At 37.1% G+C, this 25,818-nt stretch overlaps 1 protein-coding gene across 1 annotated transcript; it reads right to left on the reverse strand.

The window, feature by feature from the left end:
- Positions 1-791: 791 nt before the first annotated feature.
- On the reverse strand, positions 792-20,865 carry htr5ab (5-hydroxytryptamine (serotonin) receptor 5A, genome duplicate b). The gene is given in 3 exon segments (NM_001007121.2): positions 792-1,962; positions 12,679-13,736; positions 20,789-20,865. Coding segments are annotated over 2 exon segments (1,041 nt in total). The 5' UTR covers positions 13,387-13,736; positions 20,789-20,865; the 3' UTR covers positions 792-1,629.
- Between the last annotated feature and the right edge of the window lie 4,953 nt (positions 20,866-25,818).

Genomic DNA, 25,818 nt, shown 5'->3' on the forward strand with positions numbered 1-25,818 from the left:
AGTTTTCTCCAGGTGCTCCTTTTTCCCCCACAGTCCAAACACATGCGATACAGGTGAATTGGGCAGGCTAAATTGTCCGTAGTGTGTGAGTGTAAGTGAGTGTGTATGGATGTTTCCCAGAGATGATTTGCAGCTGGAAGGGCATCCGCTGCGTAAAATGTGCTAGATAAGTTGGCGGTTCATTCCGCTGTGGCAACCCCGGATTATTAAAGGGACTAAGCCGAAAAAAGAAAATGAATGAATTACATTTGTATTTAAAGTTATTGTATTTATTATAACTGTTTTGTTTACAGTTATAAATATGAAAAGCCATGCTGAAATTAAACACATTAAGATGGAGTGCTCAGGTTCTCAATCTCTGCCTTTCCATTTGCTTTTTTTAATCTCTCAGTATCTGGCTCTCCTTATTTCTCTGGCTCTCACCACAGACATTCATCTATTCTCCTAGACTCACATGTACAATTTTGTGCTGCCCTGAAGCTGGGTGTTATATGGATAATGGATGAACTGACAAATTGATGGACAGATCTGATACATGGACAGTATTTCAAAGAGACGGAGTGAGGCCAGTGCTCTCATACTTACGATTCTCTGCATTTGAAGCATTGTGATAACTGCCCCGGGCATAACAAAGCTGCCATTCCAGACCATCTTAATCACTTTAGCATTTACAGGGTATTTTTACCAAAAGGAAGAGTAAGATCCCAAAGCTCAGCTTGGAACATGTGTGGACAAGCCTTGACATGGCTATCCAAAAAACGACTTCCAGCATCAAGACAAAGAACAGCCCATACACTACGCTTTTTTATTTACTAACCCCACAGATTCCTGATCATGAATACAAAGATTGATGTTTTTCTGTAAGCCTTTATTTTTATTCCATCGCAAAAGAACTGCAGGTATATGTTTTCATTTCAGGCCATGTAACGTCCATCTTCTTTGCTACACTGGTAGCTTACAAATAAGCTGAATCCATGTGAATGTACATAAATGCTGGCGTTGTGCTGCCTGCAAACAAAGGCATGTATGAGGTCATTTATAATAACTGTTTTGTTCACAATTTTCATCCGGTCTCTGCTTGCATCCACTTAAGTCTGTTCCATCTCTACCTGAAATTACGTCTCATCTTTATCCCATCAAATGTCTTCTTAATAAAAGGAAATGTGATGGAAAATAAATCACTCTTTAGCCATTTTCGAAGAAGTGAAAGGATGTGAATGAGGCCAGATTTTCTCCAAATTGTACACATGCCTACTTCGTCTTCACTGGCTATTAGAAGAAAACGGCTTTGATGATTCACACTGGTCAATCACCAAAATCAGCTATGCTGTCTTTCTGAAAAGTTCTTTCTCAGAGATGGTCTACATGCAGTTTGGTGTTTCGCTTTTGCGGAAAGGGACATTTGCATTATCTCAGCACTGCTGTTTAACAGATGGTGACCGACTTTCAAAGCATGTAGACATCAGCAGAGATTTTCTCACCAGCCTGTGACGACAAGAAGCCTGCAGTTTCTTGATGTTTGCTGGCAACCGGCCTTCATCCTCATGGCCTTGCTTTGTCTGAACAGAAGCTCCTGTTGACGTTCACTCCATTGAAGCTTTTCACTCCATCCTTGTCTATTTCCATTCCTCACCGCTGTCTGGAAAACAGGTTTCTGAATGCATTGTTGTAGTTCTTGTTGAAGGCAGTGTAGATGAGTGGGTTGAAGAAGGAGTTTGAGTAACCCAGCCAAAGGAAGACACTCTTCCAGACAGGAGGGATGTCGCAGGAACAGAGCGGGATGATGAGCTCAGCAAGGAAAAAGGGAATCCAGCAGAGCACAAATACGCCAATCAGGATGCCCACCATCAGAGCCGCTCTCCTCTCTTTCTGCTCTCGCCACGTCTCTCCATCCGTCTGGAACGATACAGTAGCGTGACGAACCGTGAAGGCCATCTGTGGCTGCCGTTCAGCCTCCTTAACCTGACAGTAAACAAAGCAGATGAAGAAATGTGTTAGTTGTGTACTTCATTAACACCACCAGCTCAGAACAGACTTTATTTTTCATTGTTAAAGGGATAGTGCAACCAAAAATTAAAACACTCAGGACATCTTCAGTTGAACCTTAATACTTTTTAGCTGAAAGTGATTATTGATGCATAAATATTAATGCATGAAATGCAAATGAATGGTTACCAGCAAATTCACAACATACATATAAATGCATATAAATGCAAGAAAATTGCAGTTGTTGTAGTTGTAGCGGTAGTAGTTGTAGTAGTAGTAGTAGTAGTAGTAGTTGTAGTTGAAGTAGTAGACAGTGTAATAGTATTGATTGTTATTGAGTAATTGTTACGGAGATTTTTGAAGTAGTAGTTCATGTAAGTAGTAGCAGAAGTAGTAATGATGTGGTAGTTACAGTAGTAGTAGTAGTCGTTGTTGGTGTAGTAATATCAGTAGTAGATGTTGTTGATGTAGATGTAGTAGAAGTGATTGTGGTGGTGGTAGTAGCAGTAGTAGTAGTAGTAGCAGTAGACGTTGTATTAGTTGTAGCAAACGCTATAGTAGTATCAGTAGTGGTAGTCGTTGTAGTAGTATCAGTATAAGTAGACATTGTAGTAGTAGTAGTCGTGGTTGTGGCTGTAGTAGAAGCAGTAGTAGTTGTAATATAAGTAACTTTTTGTAGTAGTAGTTGGTGTAGCACTTGTGATTTATTATTATTGTTGTCAGTTATTACTGTTGTCCTTTCTTTCTTTTTACTCTCATTTTTACTATCATACATTAATAAGCATTGTTGTTACTCCCTACCTCTGACTGGTTTCTTTCTATATGTTTTATCTATATCTGTGACACTTGCTTCATTTATTGACTGTTATTGTTCCTTATGTATGTACTTTGACCTGTCCACCAAGTTACCTTTACATGCATACACACACTCACACACACACACTCATGCACATACCAGTACATGACTATATTGTTTTTGTTTTGTTTTTGTTTCGTTGCTTTGTATTTGTTATTTGTTGACGTTTTCTTGTATTTGTATGATTTTTGCATATTCTAATAAAAAAAAAATAATAATAAATAAATAAATGCATATAAATAAATAAATACCTGATGATAGATATTTTGAGGTGAAATGATTTGTCTGGGCGAGACACCCAACATTATTACCTTTAATCCAAAGCCTTGGCAAACACATTTCTTACTGCATTCAAACGTTTCATATAAATCCTTACATGACAAGAAGCTCGCATTCCAGACTATTGAGAATGAACCGCTGGCTAGGCTGTGGATTGCAGTCAATTAATACTGAAAATAATGTTCTGTTTCTTCCACAGACCAATAGGTTCATTTCACACCACGTCATCAGGAGCCAATGGTATTAATTTTGTTTTTGATCATGTGTCCCAGCAGTCATGGACTAGTATTTCATGGATCAGGGATTCAGCTAAAAAACACTTTAAATGTTCTGAAAAAAAACAGCCATCTACATCTTAAATGACCTGGGGGTGAGTAAATTAGCAGCAAATGTCCATATCTGGGTGAATTATCTCTTTTAATGTTTCATCGCTGGCACTCAGACTAATAGCAGGCAACCTTTTTGCATCCTTTCCAGCTTTTACTGACCCTGTTTGCTCTGTTTGTGATGGTTTGTACACACAATTTAGCAACTGTAAATTGTCAGAACTGACAGAAATTCTGTCTCTTTGATCAATACAAGATTGCATCAATTATACATCAATTTACGAATTTGCAATTAAACTATTTAAATCAATGCAGAAGCAGAGTACCTTTGTAAGGCACATTGGATTATCACAATAATCAATATATCGGCTTATGGCACAACACATGAAAATTTTTTGGTGATGCAATTTATCATATCATCTAAACATAAAAACCAATGTTATCAACATTTTAGCTTATTGCACAGCTTCATTTCATCAAATCTCTATTGGAGCTCTCAGAGTCAGTATTGTTAAAAAACACTATAGTATTTAAACCGAAAGTATTATAGTATTTAGTCTGAATTGATTTTCTCTAGTTCTTCTTACTTTGCACTTTTTAATTATTTTTTATTATTAGCTTTTATCTGTTTAGTATATGTTTTCACATTTTGATTCCAATGCCTAATTATTAAACTATCCACATTGCTATAATCATATTTAATATGTTTAAGAATTCTTTAAAAGCATGTACTTGCTATATGATGCGATTATATTGTCATTCTGGCATTATATATTGGGGAGCATAAAATAGTCGTAAAATGACAAAAATTTTGTTTATCGCAATACATTTTGTTGCAATATATCATACAACAAAAAAGATATTGTGCAGTACATATTCTTAAGCATTTGTGTCGAGAGATGTTACACTGTTGCTATGCAGATTTTAAAGCATTAATCCACAGATATCAGTTTACTCTACCTGTTACAAAATTGTAATTGTTCAACCAAAACTAAACCTTTTGCATTGAGCTATTATTAGACTAAATCATCTCAGACTATTCCACATCCATCCAATCATTCATGTTGGAAAATATGAAGCGGTTTTCCCCTGCTTTATGAGGCTGAGGAAGCTTTTGCACACACAACACTGATACTGTGACAAATCACACATCCACTCCCTTACGAGCAAGTGTGAAGTTTCTAAATTAAGCTAATATATTTAAATTTCCTGCACCACAGTTTACTATGACAAAGTCTCTGACTAAGTAGTCTGAATCACACATAGCTTGCCTAAAGCATCTAGCACAATTTGTACCAAAACACTTTTTTGTATAATTTCTATGCTGTGCCAAAAAAGGGTTGCAAAAGCAGCCAAAGTATCAACACAGAACCAAATTATTAAAATCAATTATCTAAAAGTATTACATTAACAATAATAATATTAAAAATAACAATAAATGAATTATTCACTAAATATATCAATAAATAAAACATGTTAGTAGGAAAACTTCAATGATGTAACCTTACAGAAACAAAAATATCTTAGCCCTTTATAATATTCATAGTTTACACTCAGAAATTGATTTTCTAAACAAGAAAATACACAGATGACTTTTTGGTAACATTTTCTGGTCATATTTAATAAAAGATTGAATAAAGAACATGAATTTGTGCTAAATCTTGAGTGTTTAAAATGAGTATTTTAATTTGCTTTTGTGGCTTTCTGTTTGCACAGGCTCTAGTTGAGTGAGCAGATTACTGTAGCAGAACAAAGCACGATTACTGCATATGTTTGTGCAAAATAACACATTTGTTTGTGCGTTTCAACAGATAAAAGAGGAAACGGGGCAATTAATTGATTTTTGAATCATTGTACGTTTGTGAGAATAACAGACTTAGGCATTTTTTGTTAAATCATAGATGAAAGCTGGCAGTGTGTATGTTTAAGCACAAAAGGTAGATAAGAGATGCTGGTAATGTGGAAAAACATATTGCAGATTTAAGTAGACTACGTCATCTTAAGATGCGTTCTATCTAGCATATTTTTTTAATACAAACTTAAGCTCTATCCATGTTTTGGCAAACAAATAATTTTATATATAGACTACAGGCTTTGTACTTCACTCGTGTTGCAGTAAAACAAGGCTATTTAATTTGTTTGTCATGGGGGCCAGTTCATAAAAGGCATCCCAAACAAGGGGCCCTGCAAAATGAGTGATGACACAACAGCATATGCTGTAGAGAGCCCATATGCTGTATTTGTGCTCATAAAGATGCCCACGTTGACTTTTTCTACATTAAAACGATGTGTTGTATTTTGAAACTACATAACATCAACACTTTGTACAATATTCAAGCATATTCAAATGTTGTATTTCGAGGCACAAAAGCAGTGCATTGCTTAAGTAGGCTCTGCATTCAGACACATTCATATATTCTTATGATTTAAACTGCGTAACAATTAGGAATGCAACGATTATAGATTTTGGTTGTATGATTATAGTCTGATGAATATTCATGGTTATCACCATTATTATGCATTTATTCAATTTAAAACACTAGTAGTTTAGAAAATCGCTGCTTATATATTAAAGTGTTGTTTATTGCTGCTCAGTAACCAAATACAGCACAGAATATTAATAAAAGAACAAGCAATAGTCTATTTCTCTCTTTAGATATAAAAACAAATTAAAGTTTTTGATTTAAACATGAGTGATAATTTTACAATGACAATAAATGACAGAACAATGAATAAATAAATAAAAATAAGAATAAATAAAACATCGTATTTGTCTGATGCTAATTTAAGGTATATATTAGCTAAGAATTTAAATGAACTGTTGTCATTATCTGCGTTCATACATTCGTAATCTAAATTATGTAATTTGTAAATTATTCATTTAATCTAACATATCTTTTGATTACATTGCACTAAAAGCCACGCACTACTCTCACCACTACAGCGTTAGATCATTTTTACTGTGTGCACCTGCAGGGCGCGAGTGCGTCAGTCCACTTGCGATCCGTGCGCGCATCACTCCCAATATGCACCTGTCTCCATTGGAAATAATGCACTTGCGTGCGGAAAAGACTCAATATGCCAATGGATTGCTGCTATAGTTGATCCAATGTGCGTGAGTTTTGGCATAACTTTGTTTAGTTGCAGCAGCTTTCTTTTCGTGCAACAGAAATGCAGCATTGAGGAGCCTTTAATGAATAAAACCAGGGTTAATAGTGAAATAGGCTAATCGTTGCATCCCCATTGACGATATCAGTGCAATGTACAAAAGGCGTTTTTCTACAAACATATGCAAATGTTTTCGGCTGCTCGCGCCACTTGCTTGTCAGGTGACTCTCTGCGCAGCCTATAACCTAGATTTATGTTTTGGTCACACTATTTGGAGGGCCGGAACAAATTGCCATGGGGGCCGGGTTCGGCCCACGGGCCACCAATTGAATAGCCCTGAAGTAAAACATCATCCCAAAAGGCTAAGTTAACATCATTCAAAACTGTAAAGGTTAATCTGTGTATGACCTGCTCTCCTAAAACAATACACTGTTTCTGTAAATGAACCATATTGTTCTATTATTTTCCTCTCCATTCACAGACATATGAGCATGATGAGTCTCTGTGGTTAAAGCTGCCATTTGATATTAATTTAACATTAATATTATAATTTACGGTTAATGAATGGTTAAAAAATAGGATGAAACAAACATCCCAAACTGTCATCTGTGGCAATGCCATTGTGTTTTGCATTAGAGCTGTTATATTGCCTATAACAAACACACTTACTGTATGTTTTTATTGATTTATTACATTCTGGGAAGAGTAAAACTTACAAATGTGGTTTTAACAACCAGATGCGTTTAGATCTGTCCAGTTTTGTCTGAAATGTGTAGTAGAAGTGGTTTGAGTGATCGGATTTATATCCGTCTCACGTGCATTTTTGAGCGCATTTTCACCTGCCCTTTCCATGACTGGATAGCTATCTGATCAAAATAAAAACAACAATTCATGAAATGACCAGCTGTAATCAGCCCCTTTGAGTTCAGAACTTTGAACTGTAATATTTTCTCAGTGGTCAATCAGACATGAGGTAATGTCTACCTCGTCTTGTCACTTCAGGTCTCAAGTCTAGGGCTGCCTGTGTGTGCATGTTCTGTTTTGAAGGAGGCATGACTTTGGAAAGTGAATATATCCAGGGCAGACAAGAACTTTAGATTTACAATTGCTATAATCTCTGAAAACCACCTACTCTACCCTAAGCTCTGGAACTGTGTATTAAGTACACAGCCCTGCAGAAACCCTGATAGATTTCTATTTTAAATGCTAATCTCAGTTACTATATTCCTTAAAACCTTCTCGGTTTTTCACTATAACTATATTTTTCTTCCTTTTTACACTGGCCCAGGAATGATAAATATATCAGTGCAGACAAAGAAAAGGCATTAAAGAATAGGACATGCAGAGGTAGACAGGAAGATAGAAAGAGAGCGCAATTAAAATGAGAAAGACAGAGGAAGGATCAAATTAGTGCAATTAGAACATAATTGCGGATCTTTATTAACACTGTCGTGCAAGATATTCTGTATGAGGAGAGACATACATTACAAACATACATAGAGATTAGAGAGACTCCTCTTTCCACAAGCTACGCTCTTCTACAGGGAAATAATGGTTAATCTAATGTAAAATGTGTATGTGGAGAATTTAGGACAAGACACCACAGGCAAAATACTGTTTTTCACACACTTCTTAATGATGAGCTTCTCATAAAGTGCTTCATTTTCTGTTTAGTGGAAAGACGTGCTTCTTTTATCACACTTTATCAGTTTGTGGCTGTAGACTTCAGTCAAATTCAATTTTCTGGCAGTTGAATCTTCAGATTTACGGAGTGATCAAAAAAAGAGAGATAAGAAATTCATCTGATCATTAGATTTTAGCGCTATAAAAGCACACAAATAAGTGCATCTACACAATGCCTCATTTGCATATTTAAACCTGATATTTTAGAATATTTTACTACAAAAAAAATGAGTGCAATTTTTAATGTAATCAATCAACTGGGGGAGTATGGTGATAACTATTAGTTGTTGTTTTTACTCCCTTCACCTGCAGTGTCTAGCTTTTATTGCTAACAGTATGAAACTGCTTTTAATTATTTGAAGTAAAATTAATTATTGGAATTAAATTATATGTGGAAAAAAATTGAAGGGGACCTGATTATCTGAGAATCGAAAAGAAAACACATGAATGCCTCTTTACAACTGATTGTTCTTTGTGAGGAAGCAGTGAGAAGCTGCTTCTAATTATACCTTTTTTTCCACCCTGTGTGCGCATTGGTGTTTGTGTGTGTGTGTGTATGTGTGTGTGCGTGCGTATGTGTGTTAATGCGGGGCCAGGTGTCAGCTCCTGCGGGTTTAATGTACCTACTGAGGAAATAGCTCTGCTAGATTTGATCTTCATCATTGCAGTGGTACCCAAACATTTCTATCCTCTCTCTCTTTTTAGCCTTCTTTATGTCTGCTTCCTCTGGCCAGCCTTATGGCTTGTTCACTCAATCAGATTTTAACAATCATATATAAAATAATTTTTGACATCCAAATTGCCCTGTCTATGTGAAAACTTACAGGAGACACTCAGATCTATTTTAACTGAAGTCAAGCTTCTTCAACATCTTCATCTGTGCATTAGGATTTTACAGACTAGTTGTGCAGGTTACATCAACAGGCTGGCTGGTCTTTATTTTCATTTAGTCGTTTTGTTGTTGCTGTTTGAATTATTGATATAAGTGACTGTAATTACTCGTTTAAGTGATTCAATCACAAAGCTGATTCGTTCAGGAATCTGTGTTTGCTGATATGCTTTCTTTTCTACTAAAATGTGAAAGACTGTGCAGAAGGAACAGTATGGAAAAAATATCTGACATAGTATACTTACAGTGAAATGCATGAATACTTCCCCATCTCATAATGATACAACTGCATTTATTATTTATGAAGAGTGGTCTGATCCTAATATAAGTAAATTAAAGAGCAATAGAATCAGACTAATAATTTGCTAGCATTTGTATTTTCAACATTTTATCGAAAACAATGAGTGATCATAAGCAGAGCATGCTCAAGAACGTAAGTGAAACTGCATTACAAATTCTCCAGAAGCTAATTGGGTTCAATTAAGGAGATGAGATAGGAAGCGTGTGTCACACAGCTGCCCTGCCCTTTAAAAAAGACACAAAGTCTTGTTACTGACTAATCTATTTTTATCCAGACATATTAGGTTAGTGTGAATTATGCCTTGATACCAGTTGTGTGAAACCACATTACAGAGATGCATCAAGATTGAAAAGACTACACTGAATCATTCCATAAAATCCTGCTTTTGAATGCCCTTTCAGTACAAGCAGACATCCTGCAAAGATCACTCTACACAACCATAAATCCAGAAAGATGTGAGAAAGAGCCCAAGGATATGTAGAACTTTCTGTCTAAAATGCGTAATGTATTATTTAGAGTAAAATGGGCACTGAACAGCAAGTCTAAAAACTCCTCTCAGCTATGAGAAATGGTGGACGAAGCATTATGGTTTTATTCCACTTTGCTTTGCTGGAATTGGACAGATTGCGGTCGTTAAAGGGACAATGAATTTTAAAGTGTATCAAGACATTTTACCGGACAAAGTCAGGACAGCAGCTAATGACTTGGCTGGGTGATGCAATAAGGCAGTGACCCAAATAATACAATCTAAAGGCTGGCTGTCATCCACGTTGGCTGAAAATGCATATTTCCCTGAACTGTCAGTCCTGACATTGAGCCAATTCAAACACTGTGGCTTAACCTAAAAAAGTGCTGCGCTATCTAGACAATCCAGAAATAAGGCTGCTGAATTGAAAGATATATATATATATGTGGATGATCTAAAATTGGTCATGTTAAGAGTATAGCAACAGAAACTGTTCAGTGTAGGTTTTGTCATTAAAGAAGATTTTTTAGGTAAAAGTTCAGGGGTTGACTATTTCTCAACCACTTTAAATGATTACTCAGTATGATTAATTAACCTATGAAACTAAAGATTCCTCAGATTTTTGGTTATTTTGGTGGTGAGAAAGGTCTCCACCACTCCACTACTCCAATTTTTAAAGAATTAAATTATTCTAGGGCTGGGCGATTAATCAAAGTAATCGAAATCGACATTCAGAACCTATAATCAATCACATTTTTCCAGGTTGATTTATTTCAATTATTTTCCCTACCGGGTGTTGAGTCATGTGGCCCTGCTCCTTTAAAGCTGGTGTCACATATGGTTTGGCGCAACCTTTGCGTGGTCACATGTGGTCGCTGTGGCTGATGCGTGCCTCTCAAAAATGTAACTACACTAGGTATGGGCAGGTATATGTTTCTGACGGTATGATAAACTTGTATAAAAATATCACGGTTTCACACTATTGTGATTATTCATTCATTCATTTTATTTTTGGTTAAGTCCCTTTATTAATCAGGTCCCCACAGAGGAGTGAACCGCCAACTTATCCAGCATATGTTTTACACAGCGAATTCCCATCCAGCTGCGACCCGTCACTGGGAAACACGCCTACACTATGGAGAATTTAGCTTACTTTATTCACCTATAGCGCATGTCTATAGACTGTGGGGGAAACTGGAGCACCCAGAGTGTGCTCCATATGCAAACTTCACACAGACATGCCAACTGACCCAGCTGGGGCTTGAACCAGCGACCTTCTTATTGTGAGGCGATCGTGCTACCCAGTGCACTACCAGTAAACATGTCAGGCTAAAGAATTCAAACTAATTATGACTTTTGCTGTCTTTATTCATTTAAAAAACACAGACTCATTACAATTTAAAATGGCATCTTTAAATATCTTTTCTGCTGGAGATACTGCTTTCCTAAAAAATCTTACATATACTGTCAGAACGTTTTAGCAGAGAATTTTGTCAGTTTTAAAATCTTGAATTTTCCAAAACGCGGTATGCCTTGAAAACGGTTATCGTCCCATACATAAACTACACATTGTGACAACTCATAGCTCAAGCTCTGTTATTGGTCAGCTTGATCGTTGGCAGAGCAGAGAGCAATGCACAACCTGGGTCACCGATCACTCGACACAGAAGTATAAATCATCAAGCTTTACACTTTGCAGCCAAATTTGATCTCTGGTCAAGTAGGACGATGGACCCAATCTCGAGCCTTATTTTGCATTACCTTGACAACCATTGGAAGCTGTGCCAGAGATGCCTTGAGATGGCATACAGGATTATACAGTACCGCCAACTTATCCGGCATATGCTTTACGCAGGGGATGTCCTTCTACCTGTAGCGCATGTCTTTGGACTGTGAGGGAAACCAGAGCACCCGGAGGAAACCCACGTGAACACAGGGAAAACATGCAATCTCCACACATGCCAACTGACCCAGTCGAGGCTCGAACCAGCGACCTTCTCAATAAAGCTATTATTTTCATTAAAATATTTGTTAACAAAAGATGCAAGAAATGCACTCTTTAAAATATTATTTACAATATATACAAGAGTTATTTTATTTAGAAGAGATCCTGCTTATTTTCTATTTTTAATACGAAATTAATTGAAAATAATTAATTTTGTTTCCAAAGTGCAAGTTATTTATTTTAACTTATTTTTATAAGAAAAGGGAGATGGTTCGTTTTAGACAATGTGTTTTAATTTCAGTTGTTCTGAAACACTGATGTTCAATAAAGTAGATAGTAGACAGTGTGTGTTTCCTTCAATTATTTTAAAATCAATAATGCACCCTTCATTCAAAAATCTCTCACTTATAATATGTGAGAAAATTTACTGTACAAAACCTGTCAGTGAACTATGAGGGCAAAAAAATAAAAAAAATCAATGTTTAATTGTAATCGAGTTAAAATGTTCAATTAATGGAGATTTTGATTTTAGGCCAAATCGCCCAGCCCTTAATTATTCCCACATATATCTCCAGAAGAGTAAAGAAATCAATATTTGGCAGATTAACATTTGACTCAAATCCATAATAAACCAATCCAGTACTTTATCAAGTGGTCTCCTAATTTGTCCCATAGCTGTGTGTGCATGTATCTCTGAGTCTCTCATTAAAGTCCGCTTGCTCTCTAGATAGATACTCTATAACAGTATTTTTAATAAATTGTATTAACAAACATATTCAGATACAACATATAATTCTCACTGAATACACAATCTTATGTTATCACAATTTGGGTTTTACCTCTATGACCTCAGCCATTGGTGTGATGGTATTGGTCTTGCGAGAGCCGATGCGGAACTTGGCAGCCTTGTAGATCTTCCAGTAGACAAAGAGCACCACACAGAGGGGCAGATAAAAGGCCCCGAAGGTGGAGAAGACCGTGTAGGAAGGCTCCTGGCTTACTTGACAAGCTAAACTATCTTCAGAGTAGGTCTCGCCCCAACCAAAGAGTGGAGAAAGCGAGATCACCGAGGACAGTAGCCACGTCAGGCCGATCATTACATTTGAGATTCTCTTTCTTGTTTTTAGCGTGTACTCCAGGTGGCGTGTGATGGACCAATAGCGATCAAGGGCAATGGCTGTCACGTTCCAGATGCTAGCCGTGCAGCAGAGCACATCACAGGAGATCCAGACTTGACACAAAGCCCGACCCAGAATCCAGCGCCGTCCATAGAGTTCTCTCACCAGACTGAGGGGCATCACTAGTCCTGCCACCATCACATCCGAGATGGCCATGGAGGCGACCAGATTGTGAGGAACACGGTGGAAGGTGCGAACCCTCAGGATAGTTACCAAAACTAGCAGGTTCCATACAAAGGTGGCCACCACTAGCATGGCCAGCAAAGTGAGTGTGAGGACGCTGAAGACAGAAAACGGACGGTACAGATTACCCGACTCAGATCCTCCAGAGATATTAGCAGAGAGAGCTGTAACATTGGGTTGAGTCATGGCAGCATGTGACGGCTCTCATTAGAGGACAAGGTGAGAGTAGATGAAGTGGATTGATTTTTCAGATGTTTTGTGGCCAGGCATGTTTTGTTGTTGTTGGCCGTTTTCAAGTTCATTCATGTGGAAATATTTGCAGGAGTTCGTTGTCTGAGTGGGTGTCGTGTTCTTGGCACTACAATTTGTGAGCGTACTGTTCTTTAACTTACAGTTCTGTACGCTGGTCACTGAAAGGGTAGGCGTTTTAAAGTGCCGCCATACTGATTATAGATGACATTATAATTGCGCATATTGATGATCTTCAATGTACAGCCTTCAGCAATTCAGAGGTTCATATACACGTCAGAAACTTCCTGTAACACAAGAAAAAAAAAAACATTTACAGTTCATCCCACAAAAGGGTCTTATTTTAGCTACCACCTGAAACAGAAAACAGCCCTAGGATACACAATGGGTTTCTTTTTTTATATGTAAAGCTTGTGTGTTTGTGCCAGGAGATTGTAAACACATCACAGCTGAGCATGTGCCCGCTGCCACAGTCTGATTTTGCCCATAAACAGTGTATTGTGCTGTATTCAATTGATAAAACAGCATGAAGAAGAAATAATAATGCAAAGCATTTCAGCTAATGAATTTCCTGGGGAATTATTATTTTCCACTGTGTGTGTCCTCTCTGGAAAAATACTTTTTATGTTATGACATTCTTATTTTAGTCCTCTGTACAATAGCAGCCCTATTGTGTTGCAGAACACCTGTCTTCAGACAGTATTACTGCTTTTGTTGCTTCTGCCTGATATTAAACTGTCTAATTTATTATTTATTCATCTGTAAATTGGTCCAAGGATTACTTGAGGTTTTGAATCCACCACTGGGTTACGTGTAATTTGTTGTAAGTGCTTGTGACAGAGTTTCGGTTCAATTATTTGTAGCAATTGAAGTTACACAGGAGACCTCGAATTGACTGCCTGTCTTCATATTGACCTTCCTGCAATAATGTCAGCTGCTAAAGATCCATCCCCCAGGAAGAAGCATCTTTATCCCAAAAGCGCAGCCATCTAGGCTGAAAAGTAGCTGAACCAGAGGATGTCAAAGAGTCAGACATTATTTTAGAGCCAAAAGGCTTTGATTTTTCATTAGTTTCTGGTTTATTTGTGTCAAAATTGAACCTCCGCTGGCCTTCAAAACTCGATTAGTGGCACAAAAGCCAGAATGCTTGTCAAGAGAGCTCAGTGGTAGAGTCATCAAAACGTCAAATACCTGTCAGCAGCACAACAGCCCAGGGAATATTACAAGCTGTCGTATCAGAGATGACAACAGTGAGAGTTTTCGGCACTGTTGATTGCATGTGTTTGTGTTTGCTTGCCCTCTGTTTCAAGTGAATTAAACTAACACTACATTATAAACACAACATCACACTTGTATTCTTTTTGACTGAAAAGCGTAAAAATAGAAAATAAATGGGATTGGTGACAGAGGGGCGCTGAGGTGTCAACAGACATTTCGTGTTGATTAACGCACCTCTGATTGCCCGTAGTGCATCTCATTACCCAGCATGCTCATCAGTAAGTCTGAAGCCTGTCCTGTCTGGAGAAACCGAGAGGAAACATACAATGTCCACACTCGACGGGCTCATTACCACACACAAGCACAGAGGAACACTGATTACAGATTCCTGCTCATTTTCTCCCAGTGCTGCTGAGCACTATTTACTCTGCTGCTATAGTAGTCACTCTAAGGAGAAAACGAGGATTATGGAAAAAGATCTAAGATATACATCAAAAACGGCTGCCTCAGTGGCCTGATAAAATAGCCTGCCTTTATTTTTCATAATATTCATCCTTTTTACCTATCATTTCCCACACTTTCATCTTCTTTCTCTCTGCGTCACTTCACGTCATCTTTAAATCTTTCAGTGCTCTTGTTTGCCTTTGTCTCTTTTATTAGCTTGTGCCCAGAGCCATGAAATTGGACACACGTGAACATGGACGCATAGTCAGTAGCAAGCGAAGCCGTCAGCATGTTGTCTTGGCAGTGTTCAACTAATCAACCCTGACAGTTCCCCTTCTGCAAATCAACCAGGACACACACTTAGACATAAAGAGAGCCGTCATTTATTGCTGTTCCCACAAGAGTGAGATGAAATATATATTTTTTCTTACTACATGGACTTCAGTGGATAACAAGCATTCTGTTGTGTTCGTCATGTGACGTGCTAAGTAAACAAACCCAGACAGAAATAGGCAGTGGGAGATTAAAGGGATAGTTTACTCTAAACTTCCAAAGTGAAAAACCTGTCATCGTTTATTCGCCATCAGTTTCTGGACATGTCCAGCTTTCTGTTCTGTAAAAAGTTCATGGCAGAGTTTACATATCCGAGTTAATTCATTACAGAATAAAAATTGTTTAATCTTTAATCATTCCAGACATTCTGCAAATAAATTATCTGAATGCTAACATTTTTATCTGAAATTTTGAAGACATGCTAAGTAGTTTACAAAATAAAAGTAATTAAAAAATTAATTACGTGTTTTAATCAACACTAAGAAATGTGTGCCCCACTGAAGGTATCCTTACCCAAAAATTTATTCTTCAGCAGATTAATCAAATAGAATCATATGAATTGTGGGTTTAATCCAAGTCTTGTAATGAGATATCATTGCAATATAAACTGATTATTTTTTCATAATTGCTTTTAATAATAATAATAATAATAATAATACTAATAATAGTTCCTCACATTTATATAGTGCTTTTTCTAAACACTCAAATCACTTTACACATTTTTTGGGGAAATCTCCTCATTCACCACCAGTGTGTAGCATACACCTGGATTAGGGCTGGACGATATGGAAAAAATTTATATCACGATATATTTCTTAATTTCAGTCGATACAATATAATTCCGATATCGATATGGACAATATTCAAAACACAGAAAAAACTGCCAAGAACACACACAATAGATGTCTGTACCGACAAATCTCTGCAAACTGAATATGCAAAGTCTATAATAACTCCAGGCTCTTATAACTTTTGTTTTTTAAACAATTATTTAACAGATTGAATACCTCTATTAATCACATTCTTTCTATTTCATCAGCTTTTTAATAACCAGATTCCTGATAAATATGTCAGTGACTTTTATTTTGTAAGTTTGCACGAGTGCTATATGCCAGCATGCAGCGAGTTTGTGTGTGAGTGTTTTGGGTGTTTATGCGAGGATCGAGTATATGCACTTTTTACGGTCTAGATATGAATGGATCGAGTTATGTATGTGCGTGTGTTAATGTGAGAGTTTATGCACAGATCGAGTTATGCATGTGCAATTGTTTGTGGATGTTTGCAATATGCATGCATCAAGTTTATATGTATATGCGCAAGTTTCATACATGTTCTGAACATTCAATAGTATAAGTTTAAATGCGAGAAATTTATAGGTGTATATGCACGTGTTGATAAGCGAAGTTTGATTTAAATCCTACACGGCGCCTCATAGCCATCTGTTTGCTTCACAGTGACAAATGATACAATGTATAATATCTTAAAAATATAATAAAATACATATATATGCAAATTGATATTGAAATATCAGAAATTAGTTTAAAACTCATATTACCGTTATTGAAAAAAATTCTATCGCGATATATATTGATATTGAATTATTGTCCAGCCCTAACCTGGATGACACGACGGTAGCCATATAGTGCTAGACTGCACACCACACACCAGCTGATAGGTGGTGACAGAGCAATGAAGCCAATTATGATATGGGGATGGTTAGGAGACCATGATGAACATTTTATCAGGCTTGCATTTCCACTGCAAAAAGGGTACCGATGGTACAGTACTTTTTTAATGGGCATGGTGTTCACATATCATATCAAAATCAGATGCTTTATACACATAAATACTTCTGTATAAATGTTTAACACTAACTTTTCTATGAACATGATTGATTATAACTGTAGATCAATGATAGTACAAAATAGTCTACTGTACAGTCTGCAAGTATATAAAATAAATGCAACATTTATGAACACATACAGACCCTTACAGTGTTCGATATGTTATCAATTACAGAAAAACTACACACAGCATACATTTAGGCCTTATTAGGGTTAAAAAACGACATGCAACATATAGCCCAGTCAGAGCAAACCTCTTATCTGTGTCTTTAATCTTCAGCAGCACATGTAACCTCTGTTAAAAAGTAACTTCTTCCTTTCGAGTTCATATTAGTCCAAAAGGTGACAATAAAAAGTCATACATGGCAGTTTGTTAATGTTTTAGGTTGCTGAAAGAATTTTGCTCCTTTGTTTTTTCGGGGTTCACGCTCGCGTTTGTATGTTTATGATAGGATTGGATGTCAGAAGCACCTCATTAATCATGCACACGTTATCATAATCAGCTCAAAAAGTTCGTTATTTCAAATATAGATGTGTGATTGCGAGCTCCCTGCAGAAAGTGAAACCGCTTGCACTTTTAGACGGCCTTGTGAAACAAAGAGAGGACACGACAGATTTTGCAGTTCTTGCCTTTGTGGCTGTACATCAAGACAACAACAAGGTTTGTCTGAGCAAAATGTGTATGCGCGAGTGACGCTTTTCAGTAAACCAATAGAGTTCAGCTCCGCTTTTTGGTACCCTTATGTCGTCCTAGGTACCCTTTGCAAAGGGTGACCAAAAAGTGCTATGGAACGGTTCACTTTTACATATCTTTTGACAGTGAAAATGACCATAAAACCGTACCGAACCGAACCGTACCACTTAGTGGAAAGGGGCCAATAGAGTCCCCATCAATACACTGGGGCGTTAGGACCCACACAGACCACAGGTCGAGTGCCCCCCTGCTGTTCTCACTAGTACCACTCTCAGCAGCAACCTAGCTTTATGTGGTCACCCATCCAGGTACTGACTGGGGGCAGCCCTGCTTAGCTTCAGTAGGCAGCTATGTGAGAATTGCAGAGAGCTAGCTCCGAGCTGTTATTCATATATAAACACTAATCAGTGAACAGTGCTTATTACATTACAATTTAGACATTTAAAATGTTTAAAGTGATTCATTAGAGTTTTTTGGGTTATGTTGAGCAGATTTTTAGTAGAGAGTTTTACTAATTAAAAATCAGGCTGGTGCTTTATTTTACAGTCCTGTTTCTTGCGTATATCACGGGCATTATATAAACTGGGTAATAACTATGTGCTATCCGTTAACCTAACCTTAAATCATGTAGTTACCTATTGAAACCCAGTACTTTCTTAGGTAATTACACTGTAACAAGTTAAATACAATTACTGAACAAACTAATTTTGTTTCAAAAGATGTGCAAAGGTTTAGAATTACATTCAGGAGAGTGAATAATGCAAAATTTTCATTTTGGAGTGAACCAAATCTTTGTTTAAACAGAGAAAGAAATTTAAGAAAACAATTGTGTACCAACATAACTTCAAATCCTGGTTTATGGCATGCTCTTGGGGTTCTTTAATAGTTTTTGCACAGCTGAAACCTCAATATTTAACTATGTCCTCAGGGTAATAAACTCAAGCAATTAACCTGCATAAACTTTACTTAGGTGCTTAAATATTTTGAACCTGATTTCAGAACAACATTTAGCTTCTTGACCTGATTAAAAAGACAAAGAGCTGGTTCCCAGAGTGACTGCAGATAAAGGGTCTGCAGGTTCATTTGCAATTAAGGTGATGCAGGAACTGAATAGTTACCGAGATCACACTCCTGTGCTCTCAATATCATGCTCTCAAGTACAGCAAATAAACACAGGCTGCTGTAGAGGGTTGTTTCTACAATCAGTGAAGTGTATGCTGAATAGAAGTTATTTTAAAAATGTATACACACACATACACACACACACACACACACACACACACATATATATTATATATATATATATATATATATATATATATATATATATATATATATATATATATATATATACACATGTCAATAAAACCAGTACATGTAGGTGTTCTCACATTTTGACTACATTTTACACAAAACAATTTAATACATTGATGCTATATTGCACATAATCAAGTGCACCAAATTATAAAGCAACTGTCAGCAAACACTTTACATTCATATTAATGAAATTAACAGACACTGTAATTCAGTGTTAAGACCACGCTAAAAAGAGCTACACATACTGGTTTGATGATGTTAGCTGTTCTTCAAACCTAGTCTATTTGCAGGTTTTAAAGAGATGTAAGACCAGTTTGCTGACCGACCACTGGAATAAATAAATGAAAACATCAATAGACTATATGAGATCAAATGAAGAGATAAAAAAAAAAACAAAGTCCTGCAAATATCCAACACACACACACACACACACACACACACACACACACACACACACACACACACACACACACACACACACACAGACACAATACAAAACACTGTAGAAAAAAAATATAGTGCCAAGTAGGACTGTGCTTAAACCAGCACTTAATGATGCCAATTATGAAGTCCACTGAACATAATTACAGTGTTTATTTGTCTAAAAGTGTGCTGTAAAGAGTTATTATAGTATAATACACAGTGTTAATGTTAAATTGCCAGCTATGCTTATTTGATTAAGAAAAGGCTGATTCAAGATGTTTAATCAATGGTATTGTAAACGGGTGACATTTCGTTTCAAATGCGCCGAGAGCGTTATAGGCTATATATAAGTGTATCAACGAAAGGAAGTAAAACGTACAGTAAGTTCGTGTCATTCTGTTTCGCTGGACCTACTGTTACCGACTGTTAATGACACCAGCTGGTTATTTTCTGTTTATTGTGACGGGGTGAGAAGCGGAGCTTTATTTAAATCAATGACCCAGCGTGAGAGCAAACTCGTGTTTGAGCACTTGTCAGTCTGAAATGAGGGTCTCGCGGTGATGTGATGAAAGTGTACGCGGGTAAATTGGTCATTTCTATAGAATTGCGCGCGACTCACAGCAGCACCCGAAAGCTCAAAGCACATCAGCCTACTTTACACCTGTACAAACAAACAAAAAATCACTGAGATTAACGATTATGAAGGACAGTAAAACATCATGCTGTCACTTCTGGCGTAACGACACCGGCTCAATTAAATGTTTCTGCATTCCAGGGGGACAGAAACTCCTTTCGTTTTAATCATTATATTTAAACCCCAAAGGATTAAATGCGCTGCATAATAAATACCATATACACACTTCAAGGGCAGAACACTGAAATATTCTTTTTTTATGGCAGGACGACAATAAGTAACATTTGTGCCATGACTGCCCCATGTGACTAATTCTGAAAAGGTACAGCAGTCCGCTTGCGTCTCCGTAAATGCCGCCAATGCAGCACATTTAAAATACCGTTTTTTACACTTTGCACACTGCAAACGACTACTAAAGCCCTTAATACTCACCTGTGCCAACAATACCAACACGAAGATGTCGCAAAGTGCAGGATTGTGCCGCTTTTTATTGTCGAGCGCAACTGTTCTGCCCACCTGAAACCGTCTTCATCTAAACACACACTACACTTGAGCCGAGGCTTCAACACCGCATGTGGATTAAACCAACCAGTGTGTGCGGTAGGGGTGTTGAGTGAACATGTAGTCGAAGTGTTCTAGCAATATGAAAAAACAGTCCATTAAGGACTGTAAGATATTGTCGGTGAGATACCTCTGAAACTGTCGATAACCACTATTATTTGATGAGACTTTTTTTCTCTTGTTATGCTATTCAAAGTTATGTCTGTTTTGTTACATGAGGGTTGTTTATATGGCATTAACACACTATGGAACTGTGATAAAATTTAGTTAGTTTAATTATAAACCTACTCCAGTTACATCTGCCACTTGTCTCCCTGCTGGGCTTTCCCTGAGCGCGCGCTTCCCCACAGGGTCCATAGCGCGCGCCGCGAATTAAATTCTACTGTAGGCCACTTGCTAACTTAACAGCTACTTAAATGTTTGCCAAATGACAAAATAAGCAGAATTTACACCAATCATTAAATTTAAATAGCTCATGTGATGCCTTTTTTAGTAATATTGTCGGAATTTTTGTCTTATCGAAGATCATAGAAAACTCATTTAAAAATATGCTGAAAAGAAATCTATCAAAATAGGCCTACATTATGAATGACTTCATAAATAATCTATTTTGTAATCTGTTGTGGAAAAGAAATACCTTCCAAACCCTACACATCAATGGACCCCAGCAAGGTCAAGATGTTTGCTTTGAACTATACCTTTTTACCATCGTGTACCAGCGTGTACATAGACATTGTCGATATATATGCCTCTTCCAACCAGTTTCCAAGCATTATTGTAAAGTATTGAAACAAAGTAAGTTCACATGGCGAGGCAATTAAACAACTGTTTTTAATAACAATTAAATAATATACTCCTAATACACTCAGTAAAGGGAAATCACTATATCAGAACTATGGGAGACAACAACTCTGCCATATGAAAGATGTGCTAAATGTGATTTAGTTCAGTTGGGTTACTAATACGTAATGTTTCAGCTTAATCCTTTAAATGAACATAGCAATTAAAACGTTCTCTTAAAAAGGGCAAATTTAAATGGTCATAACAAAGCAATTGTTTGAGACCAGCAGAGTGGCCTTTTCATTCAGTGCCATTTTTTAATGAATCTGTGGCAGGGACTCAAGGGGAAATCAAGCTATTCATGCATTTTGAGCTCATGCTGTTAATGAGTGATTAAAATATCATCTCCATCTGAGACCCATGCAGGTTCTGTACTAAATTTGGTTAAAAAAACAACCTCACACTGTCATTCAGCAGATGATCACTGGTGTCTTTATGTGTAAGAGCATTCAGGTTTTAGTCTGTCTACATGTATATTATTTTACTTATAATAATATGCAACATGAAACGTAATTAAATGAGAAATACATAACATACCTAAAGGGCGGCCAGTTGGCATTTCTGTGTAGAGTTTGCATGTTCTCACTGTGTTGGTGTGGGTTTCATCCGGGTGCTCCAATTTTCCCCACACTCTTAAGACATGCGCTATAGGTGAATTGAATAAGCTGATTTGGCTGTAGTGTATGAGTGTGTGTCTGAATTTGGGTGTCTATGGGTGTTTACCAGTAGTGGGTTGCAGCTGGAATAGTTGGCGGCTCATTCTGCTGTGGCGACCCTTGATAAATAAGGGACTAAACTAAAGGAAAATGAATGAATGAATACCTAAAACAGTATTAGTGTTGCTTCATCTCCGTAAAAGTAACTAACATCCCATGTTTTCGCAGGCTTGTTCAATAGCTGTGGTGATATTGAAGCCAGAGGAATAAATGAGTCTCCTCTTCAACAAGTGTTACTGAAGTCTGTTTCCTGATCTGCAACAATTTCCAAAGATTAAAGTCATCAGCTCATTTCCTTCTTAAGAACATTGGAGAGAGGTAACTGTTGCATTGTCATTTTGTTTATTATCATATGACTATACTTTCCAGGTTTATTTGACGGCTTATGAACACAAACCACTTTGAATTCATAAATCCGTTTTCATCAGTTTTGTTTTCATTCATTTTCGCACAGGGAATTGGCTCACTTATCTAAAATATCATATAAATGCTCTGAATAGTTTTTGAAGGAAAAACATATGTGAGAATGTTTTGGAGCAAAAAGACAAAAGTGGTGGAAAAGGCAAGAAAGGCTCTTTAATTGAAAGTGCAGAGGCAAATATTGCGAGGTGAGGGGGAGTAGGAACACTAAATGTGAGAAAAAGGATTAAGGAAAATAACATTAGAACCATGAAAGGGGTGCAGAATAAATTATAATTTAGCAGATGGCAAATCTGTGTAGACTAACCGCTCTCTCAGCAGGTAGCCTTAACATACAGGAGATGACCTGAAGCACCCTCTCCCAATCTCTCCACCGTCCTGTCTGTCTGTTGCGCTCTCTGTGCCGTGTGGGATGCAGACAGAACGAGCGTGTGTGTTTTTAAGTAAGAGATAGAGAGCGACATGGGGAGCAGAAGATATGAGACTTACTGGCAGGAAATAGCTTTAGGTAGTCAAAGATGTGAAATAGCGGCTGCTGAGCCATTTGCTTCTCTTCCCCTGAGAAGAAATTAAATTCACAGACGTACTTGGTACTTCAAGTGCATTTTTATTAGCTAAAATAATATAACCCTGTTGGTCACTGAGCAGATCACTGTGAGGAACAGGTTACTGGGGTCACCTTTGTGCTTGGATTCTGTCGTACGGAAGTGCAGTTGACTATTTTCTTTTCAGAAATACATTTTGATTTCAAAATAATTTTTAGATACCCTCTTTTGCCTTCAGAACTGCCCTAATTCTTTGTAGAGCTGGGCGACATGACAATAATCCTATATCATCTCATACCCGAAATCACAATATTGGACCATTTATGCTAATTAAATCAGTTTATTGTTCATATTTATTCACCACATGTAAAGTATACACTACCTGACAAACATCTTGTCGTTGTTGATCTCAGTTGTAAGACCAACTAAAAATAATTTGACTTCTAGTTGATCAGAATGACAGAAGGTAGATTTTTCTGACGAATCATCTGTTGAACTGCATCTGTCTACCCGCATGGACCCAAGATTCTCATAAAATTCAGTCAAGTTTGGTGAAGGAAAAATCATGGTTTGGGGTTACATTCAGTATGGGGGTGTGCGAGAGATCAGAGTGGATGGCATCAACTGCCTGAGGTATCAAGACATTTGTGCTGCCCATTACATTACAAACCACAGGAGAGGGCAAATTCCTCAGCAGGATAGCGCTCCTTCTTATATTTCAGCCTCCACATCAAAGCTCCTGAAAGCAAAGAAGGTCAAGATGCTCCAGGATTGGCCAGCCCAGTCACTAGAAATGAACATTATTGAGCAAATCATCAACTAGAAATCAAGTTATTATTTGTTGTTCCTAAAACTTGGATATATAGGCAACAAGACTTTTGTCAGGTAGAGTATACTTCAAAATGTACTCATTTGTATGTGATCATTATTCTGATTTTATTTTGAACTTCAGGGCAAATGTTTGAATAAAATGTAGAAGCTTGACTAAATATCAATAAAATGTAAAACCATTTTCAAAAACTGATTACAGGTCCAGTATAAAAATAAGAAATATTGCTAGATAAAATGCTAAATGTTAACATTGTACTTTCAAGATTGCAACTTTCTCACCACTGCATCCCTGTAATTACATGTAGCATGTGCTTATATAAATTATGAAAAAGTATTACTCTAAACAATAATTTTGACTCCAAAAAATAAACAATAAGGCACAATATTTAACAACAGACTTTTTGTTCTGTCCATACGATACATCATATTTCACAGCCCTAATTCTGTGTGGCATAGAATCAATGATCATAGATTTTGGCACATACTGACATAACTGCATCACACAGTATCTGCACATCCATGATGCGAATCTCTCATTCCAGAACATCCCAGATGTGCTGTATCCCACAGAGATGTGGTGAGTTTGTAGGTCATTTTAGTTTAGTTTAACTCATTGCAGAGTTCTGAAATCCAGTTTGATCTGATTTGAGTTTTGTGGCATGGTGTGTTATCTTGCTGGAAGCATCCAATGCAAGATGGACACACTGTGGTCATAGAGGGATGGAGATGGTCAGCAACCATCCTCTGGTGGATTTTAAATGATGTGTAGTTACTACGGTGCACAATAAGTGAGAAAAAATTCACAATTCAATTATAACACCAGCAGTCTGAACCATTGAAAGGCAGGATAAACCCATGCTTTCATGTTGTTTATGCCAAAGTTTGAACCTAACTTTCAAACATCATATCAGAAATCAAGACTCATCAGACTAGGCAATCTTGTTCCAATCTTCTGTTGTCCAATATTTGTGCATGAGTCTTAGTAGCATCAGTTTTTAGTTATTATCTGACAGAAGTGTCACCTCTGTGCTCTTCTTTTGCTACTGGAGCTCATCTGCTTTGGGATTTGGTGTGTTGTGCATTCACAGATGCTCTTTTGCAGATCTTGGTTGTTACAAGTCATTTTAGTAACAGTTGTTTTTGTATCAGCTTGAATTAGTCTTGCCATTTGCCTGTGACCTCTGACCTCAACAAGGCATTTTTACCAATAGAACTGCAAACGCACTGAATATTTTCTCTTTTTCTAACATTCTCTGTAAACCCTAGAGATGCTGGCGCATGAAAAGGCAGTAGATCAGCAGTTTGTGAAATATTCAGAGTAGCTCTTCTGGCACCAACAAGAAGGACATGCTCAAGGTCATTCACATCCTCTTTTTCTCCATTCTGATACATGTTTTCAGCAGATCGTCTCTTTACATGCCTAAATGTGCTGAGATGCTACCATTTGATTGTATGATCAGATAATTACATTAACTAGCATTTGAAAATATAGACTCTATACTCAAAAATATATTCAGATAAGTTAGCTGTTTATGTAAGTACACATTTT

This window comes from Danio rerio, chromosome 7, assembly GCF_052040795.2.
Source record: "Danio rerio strain M-AB ecotype USA chromosome 7, GRCz13ab, whole genome shotgun sequence".
NCBI lineage: Eukaryota > Metazoa > Chordata > Actinopteri > Cypriniformes > Danionidae > Danio > Danio rerio.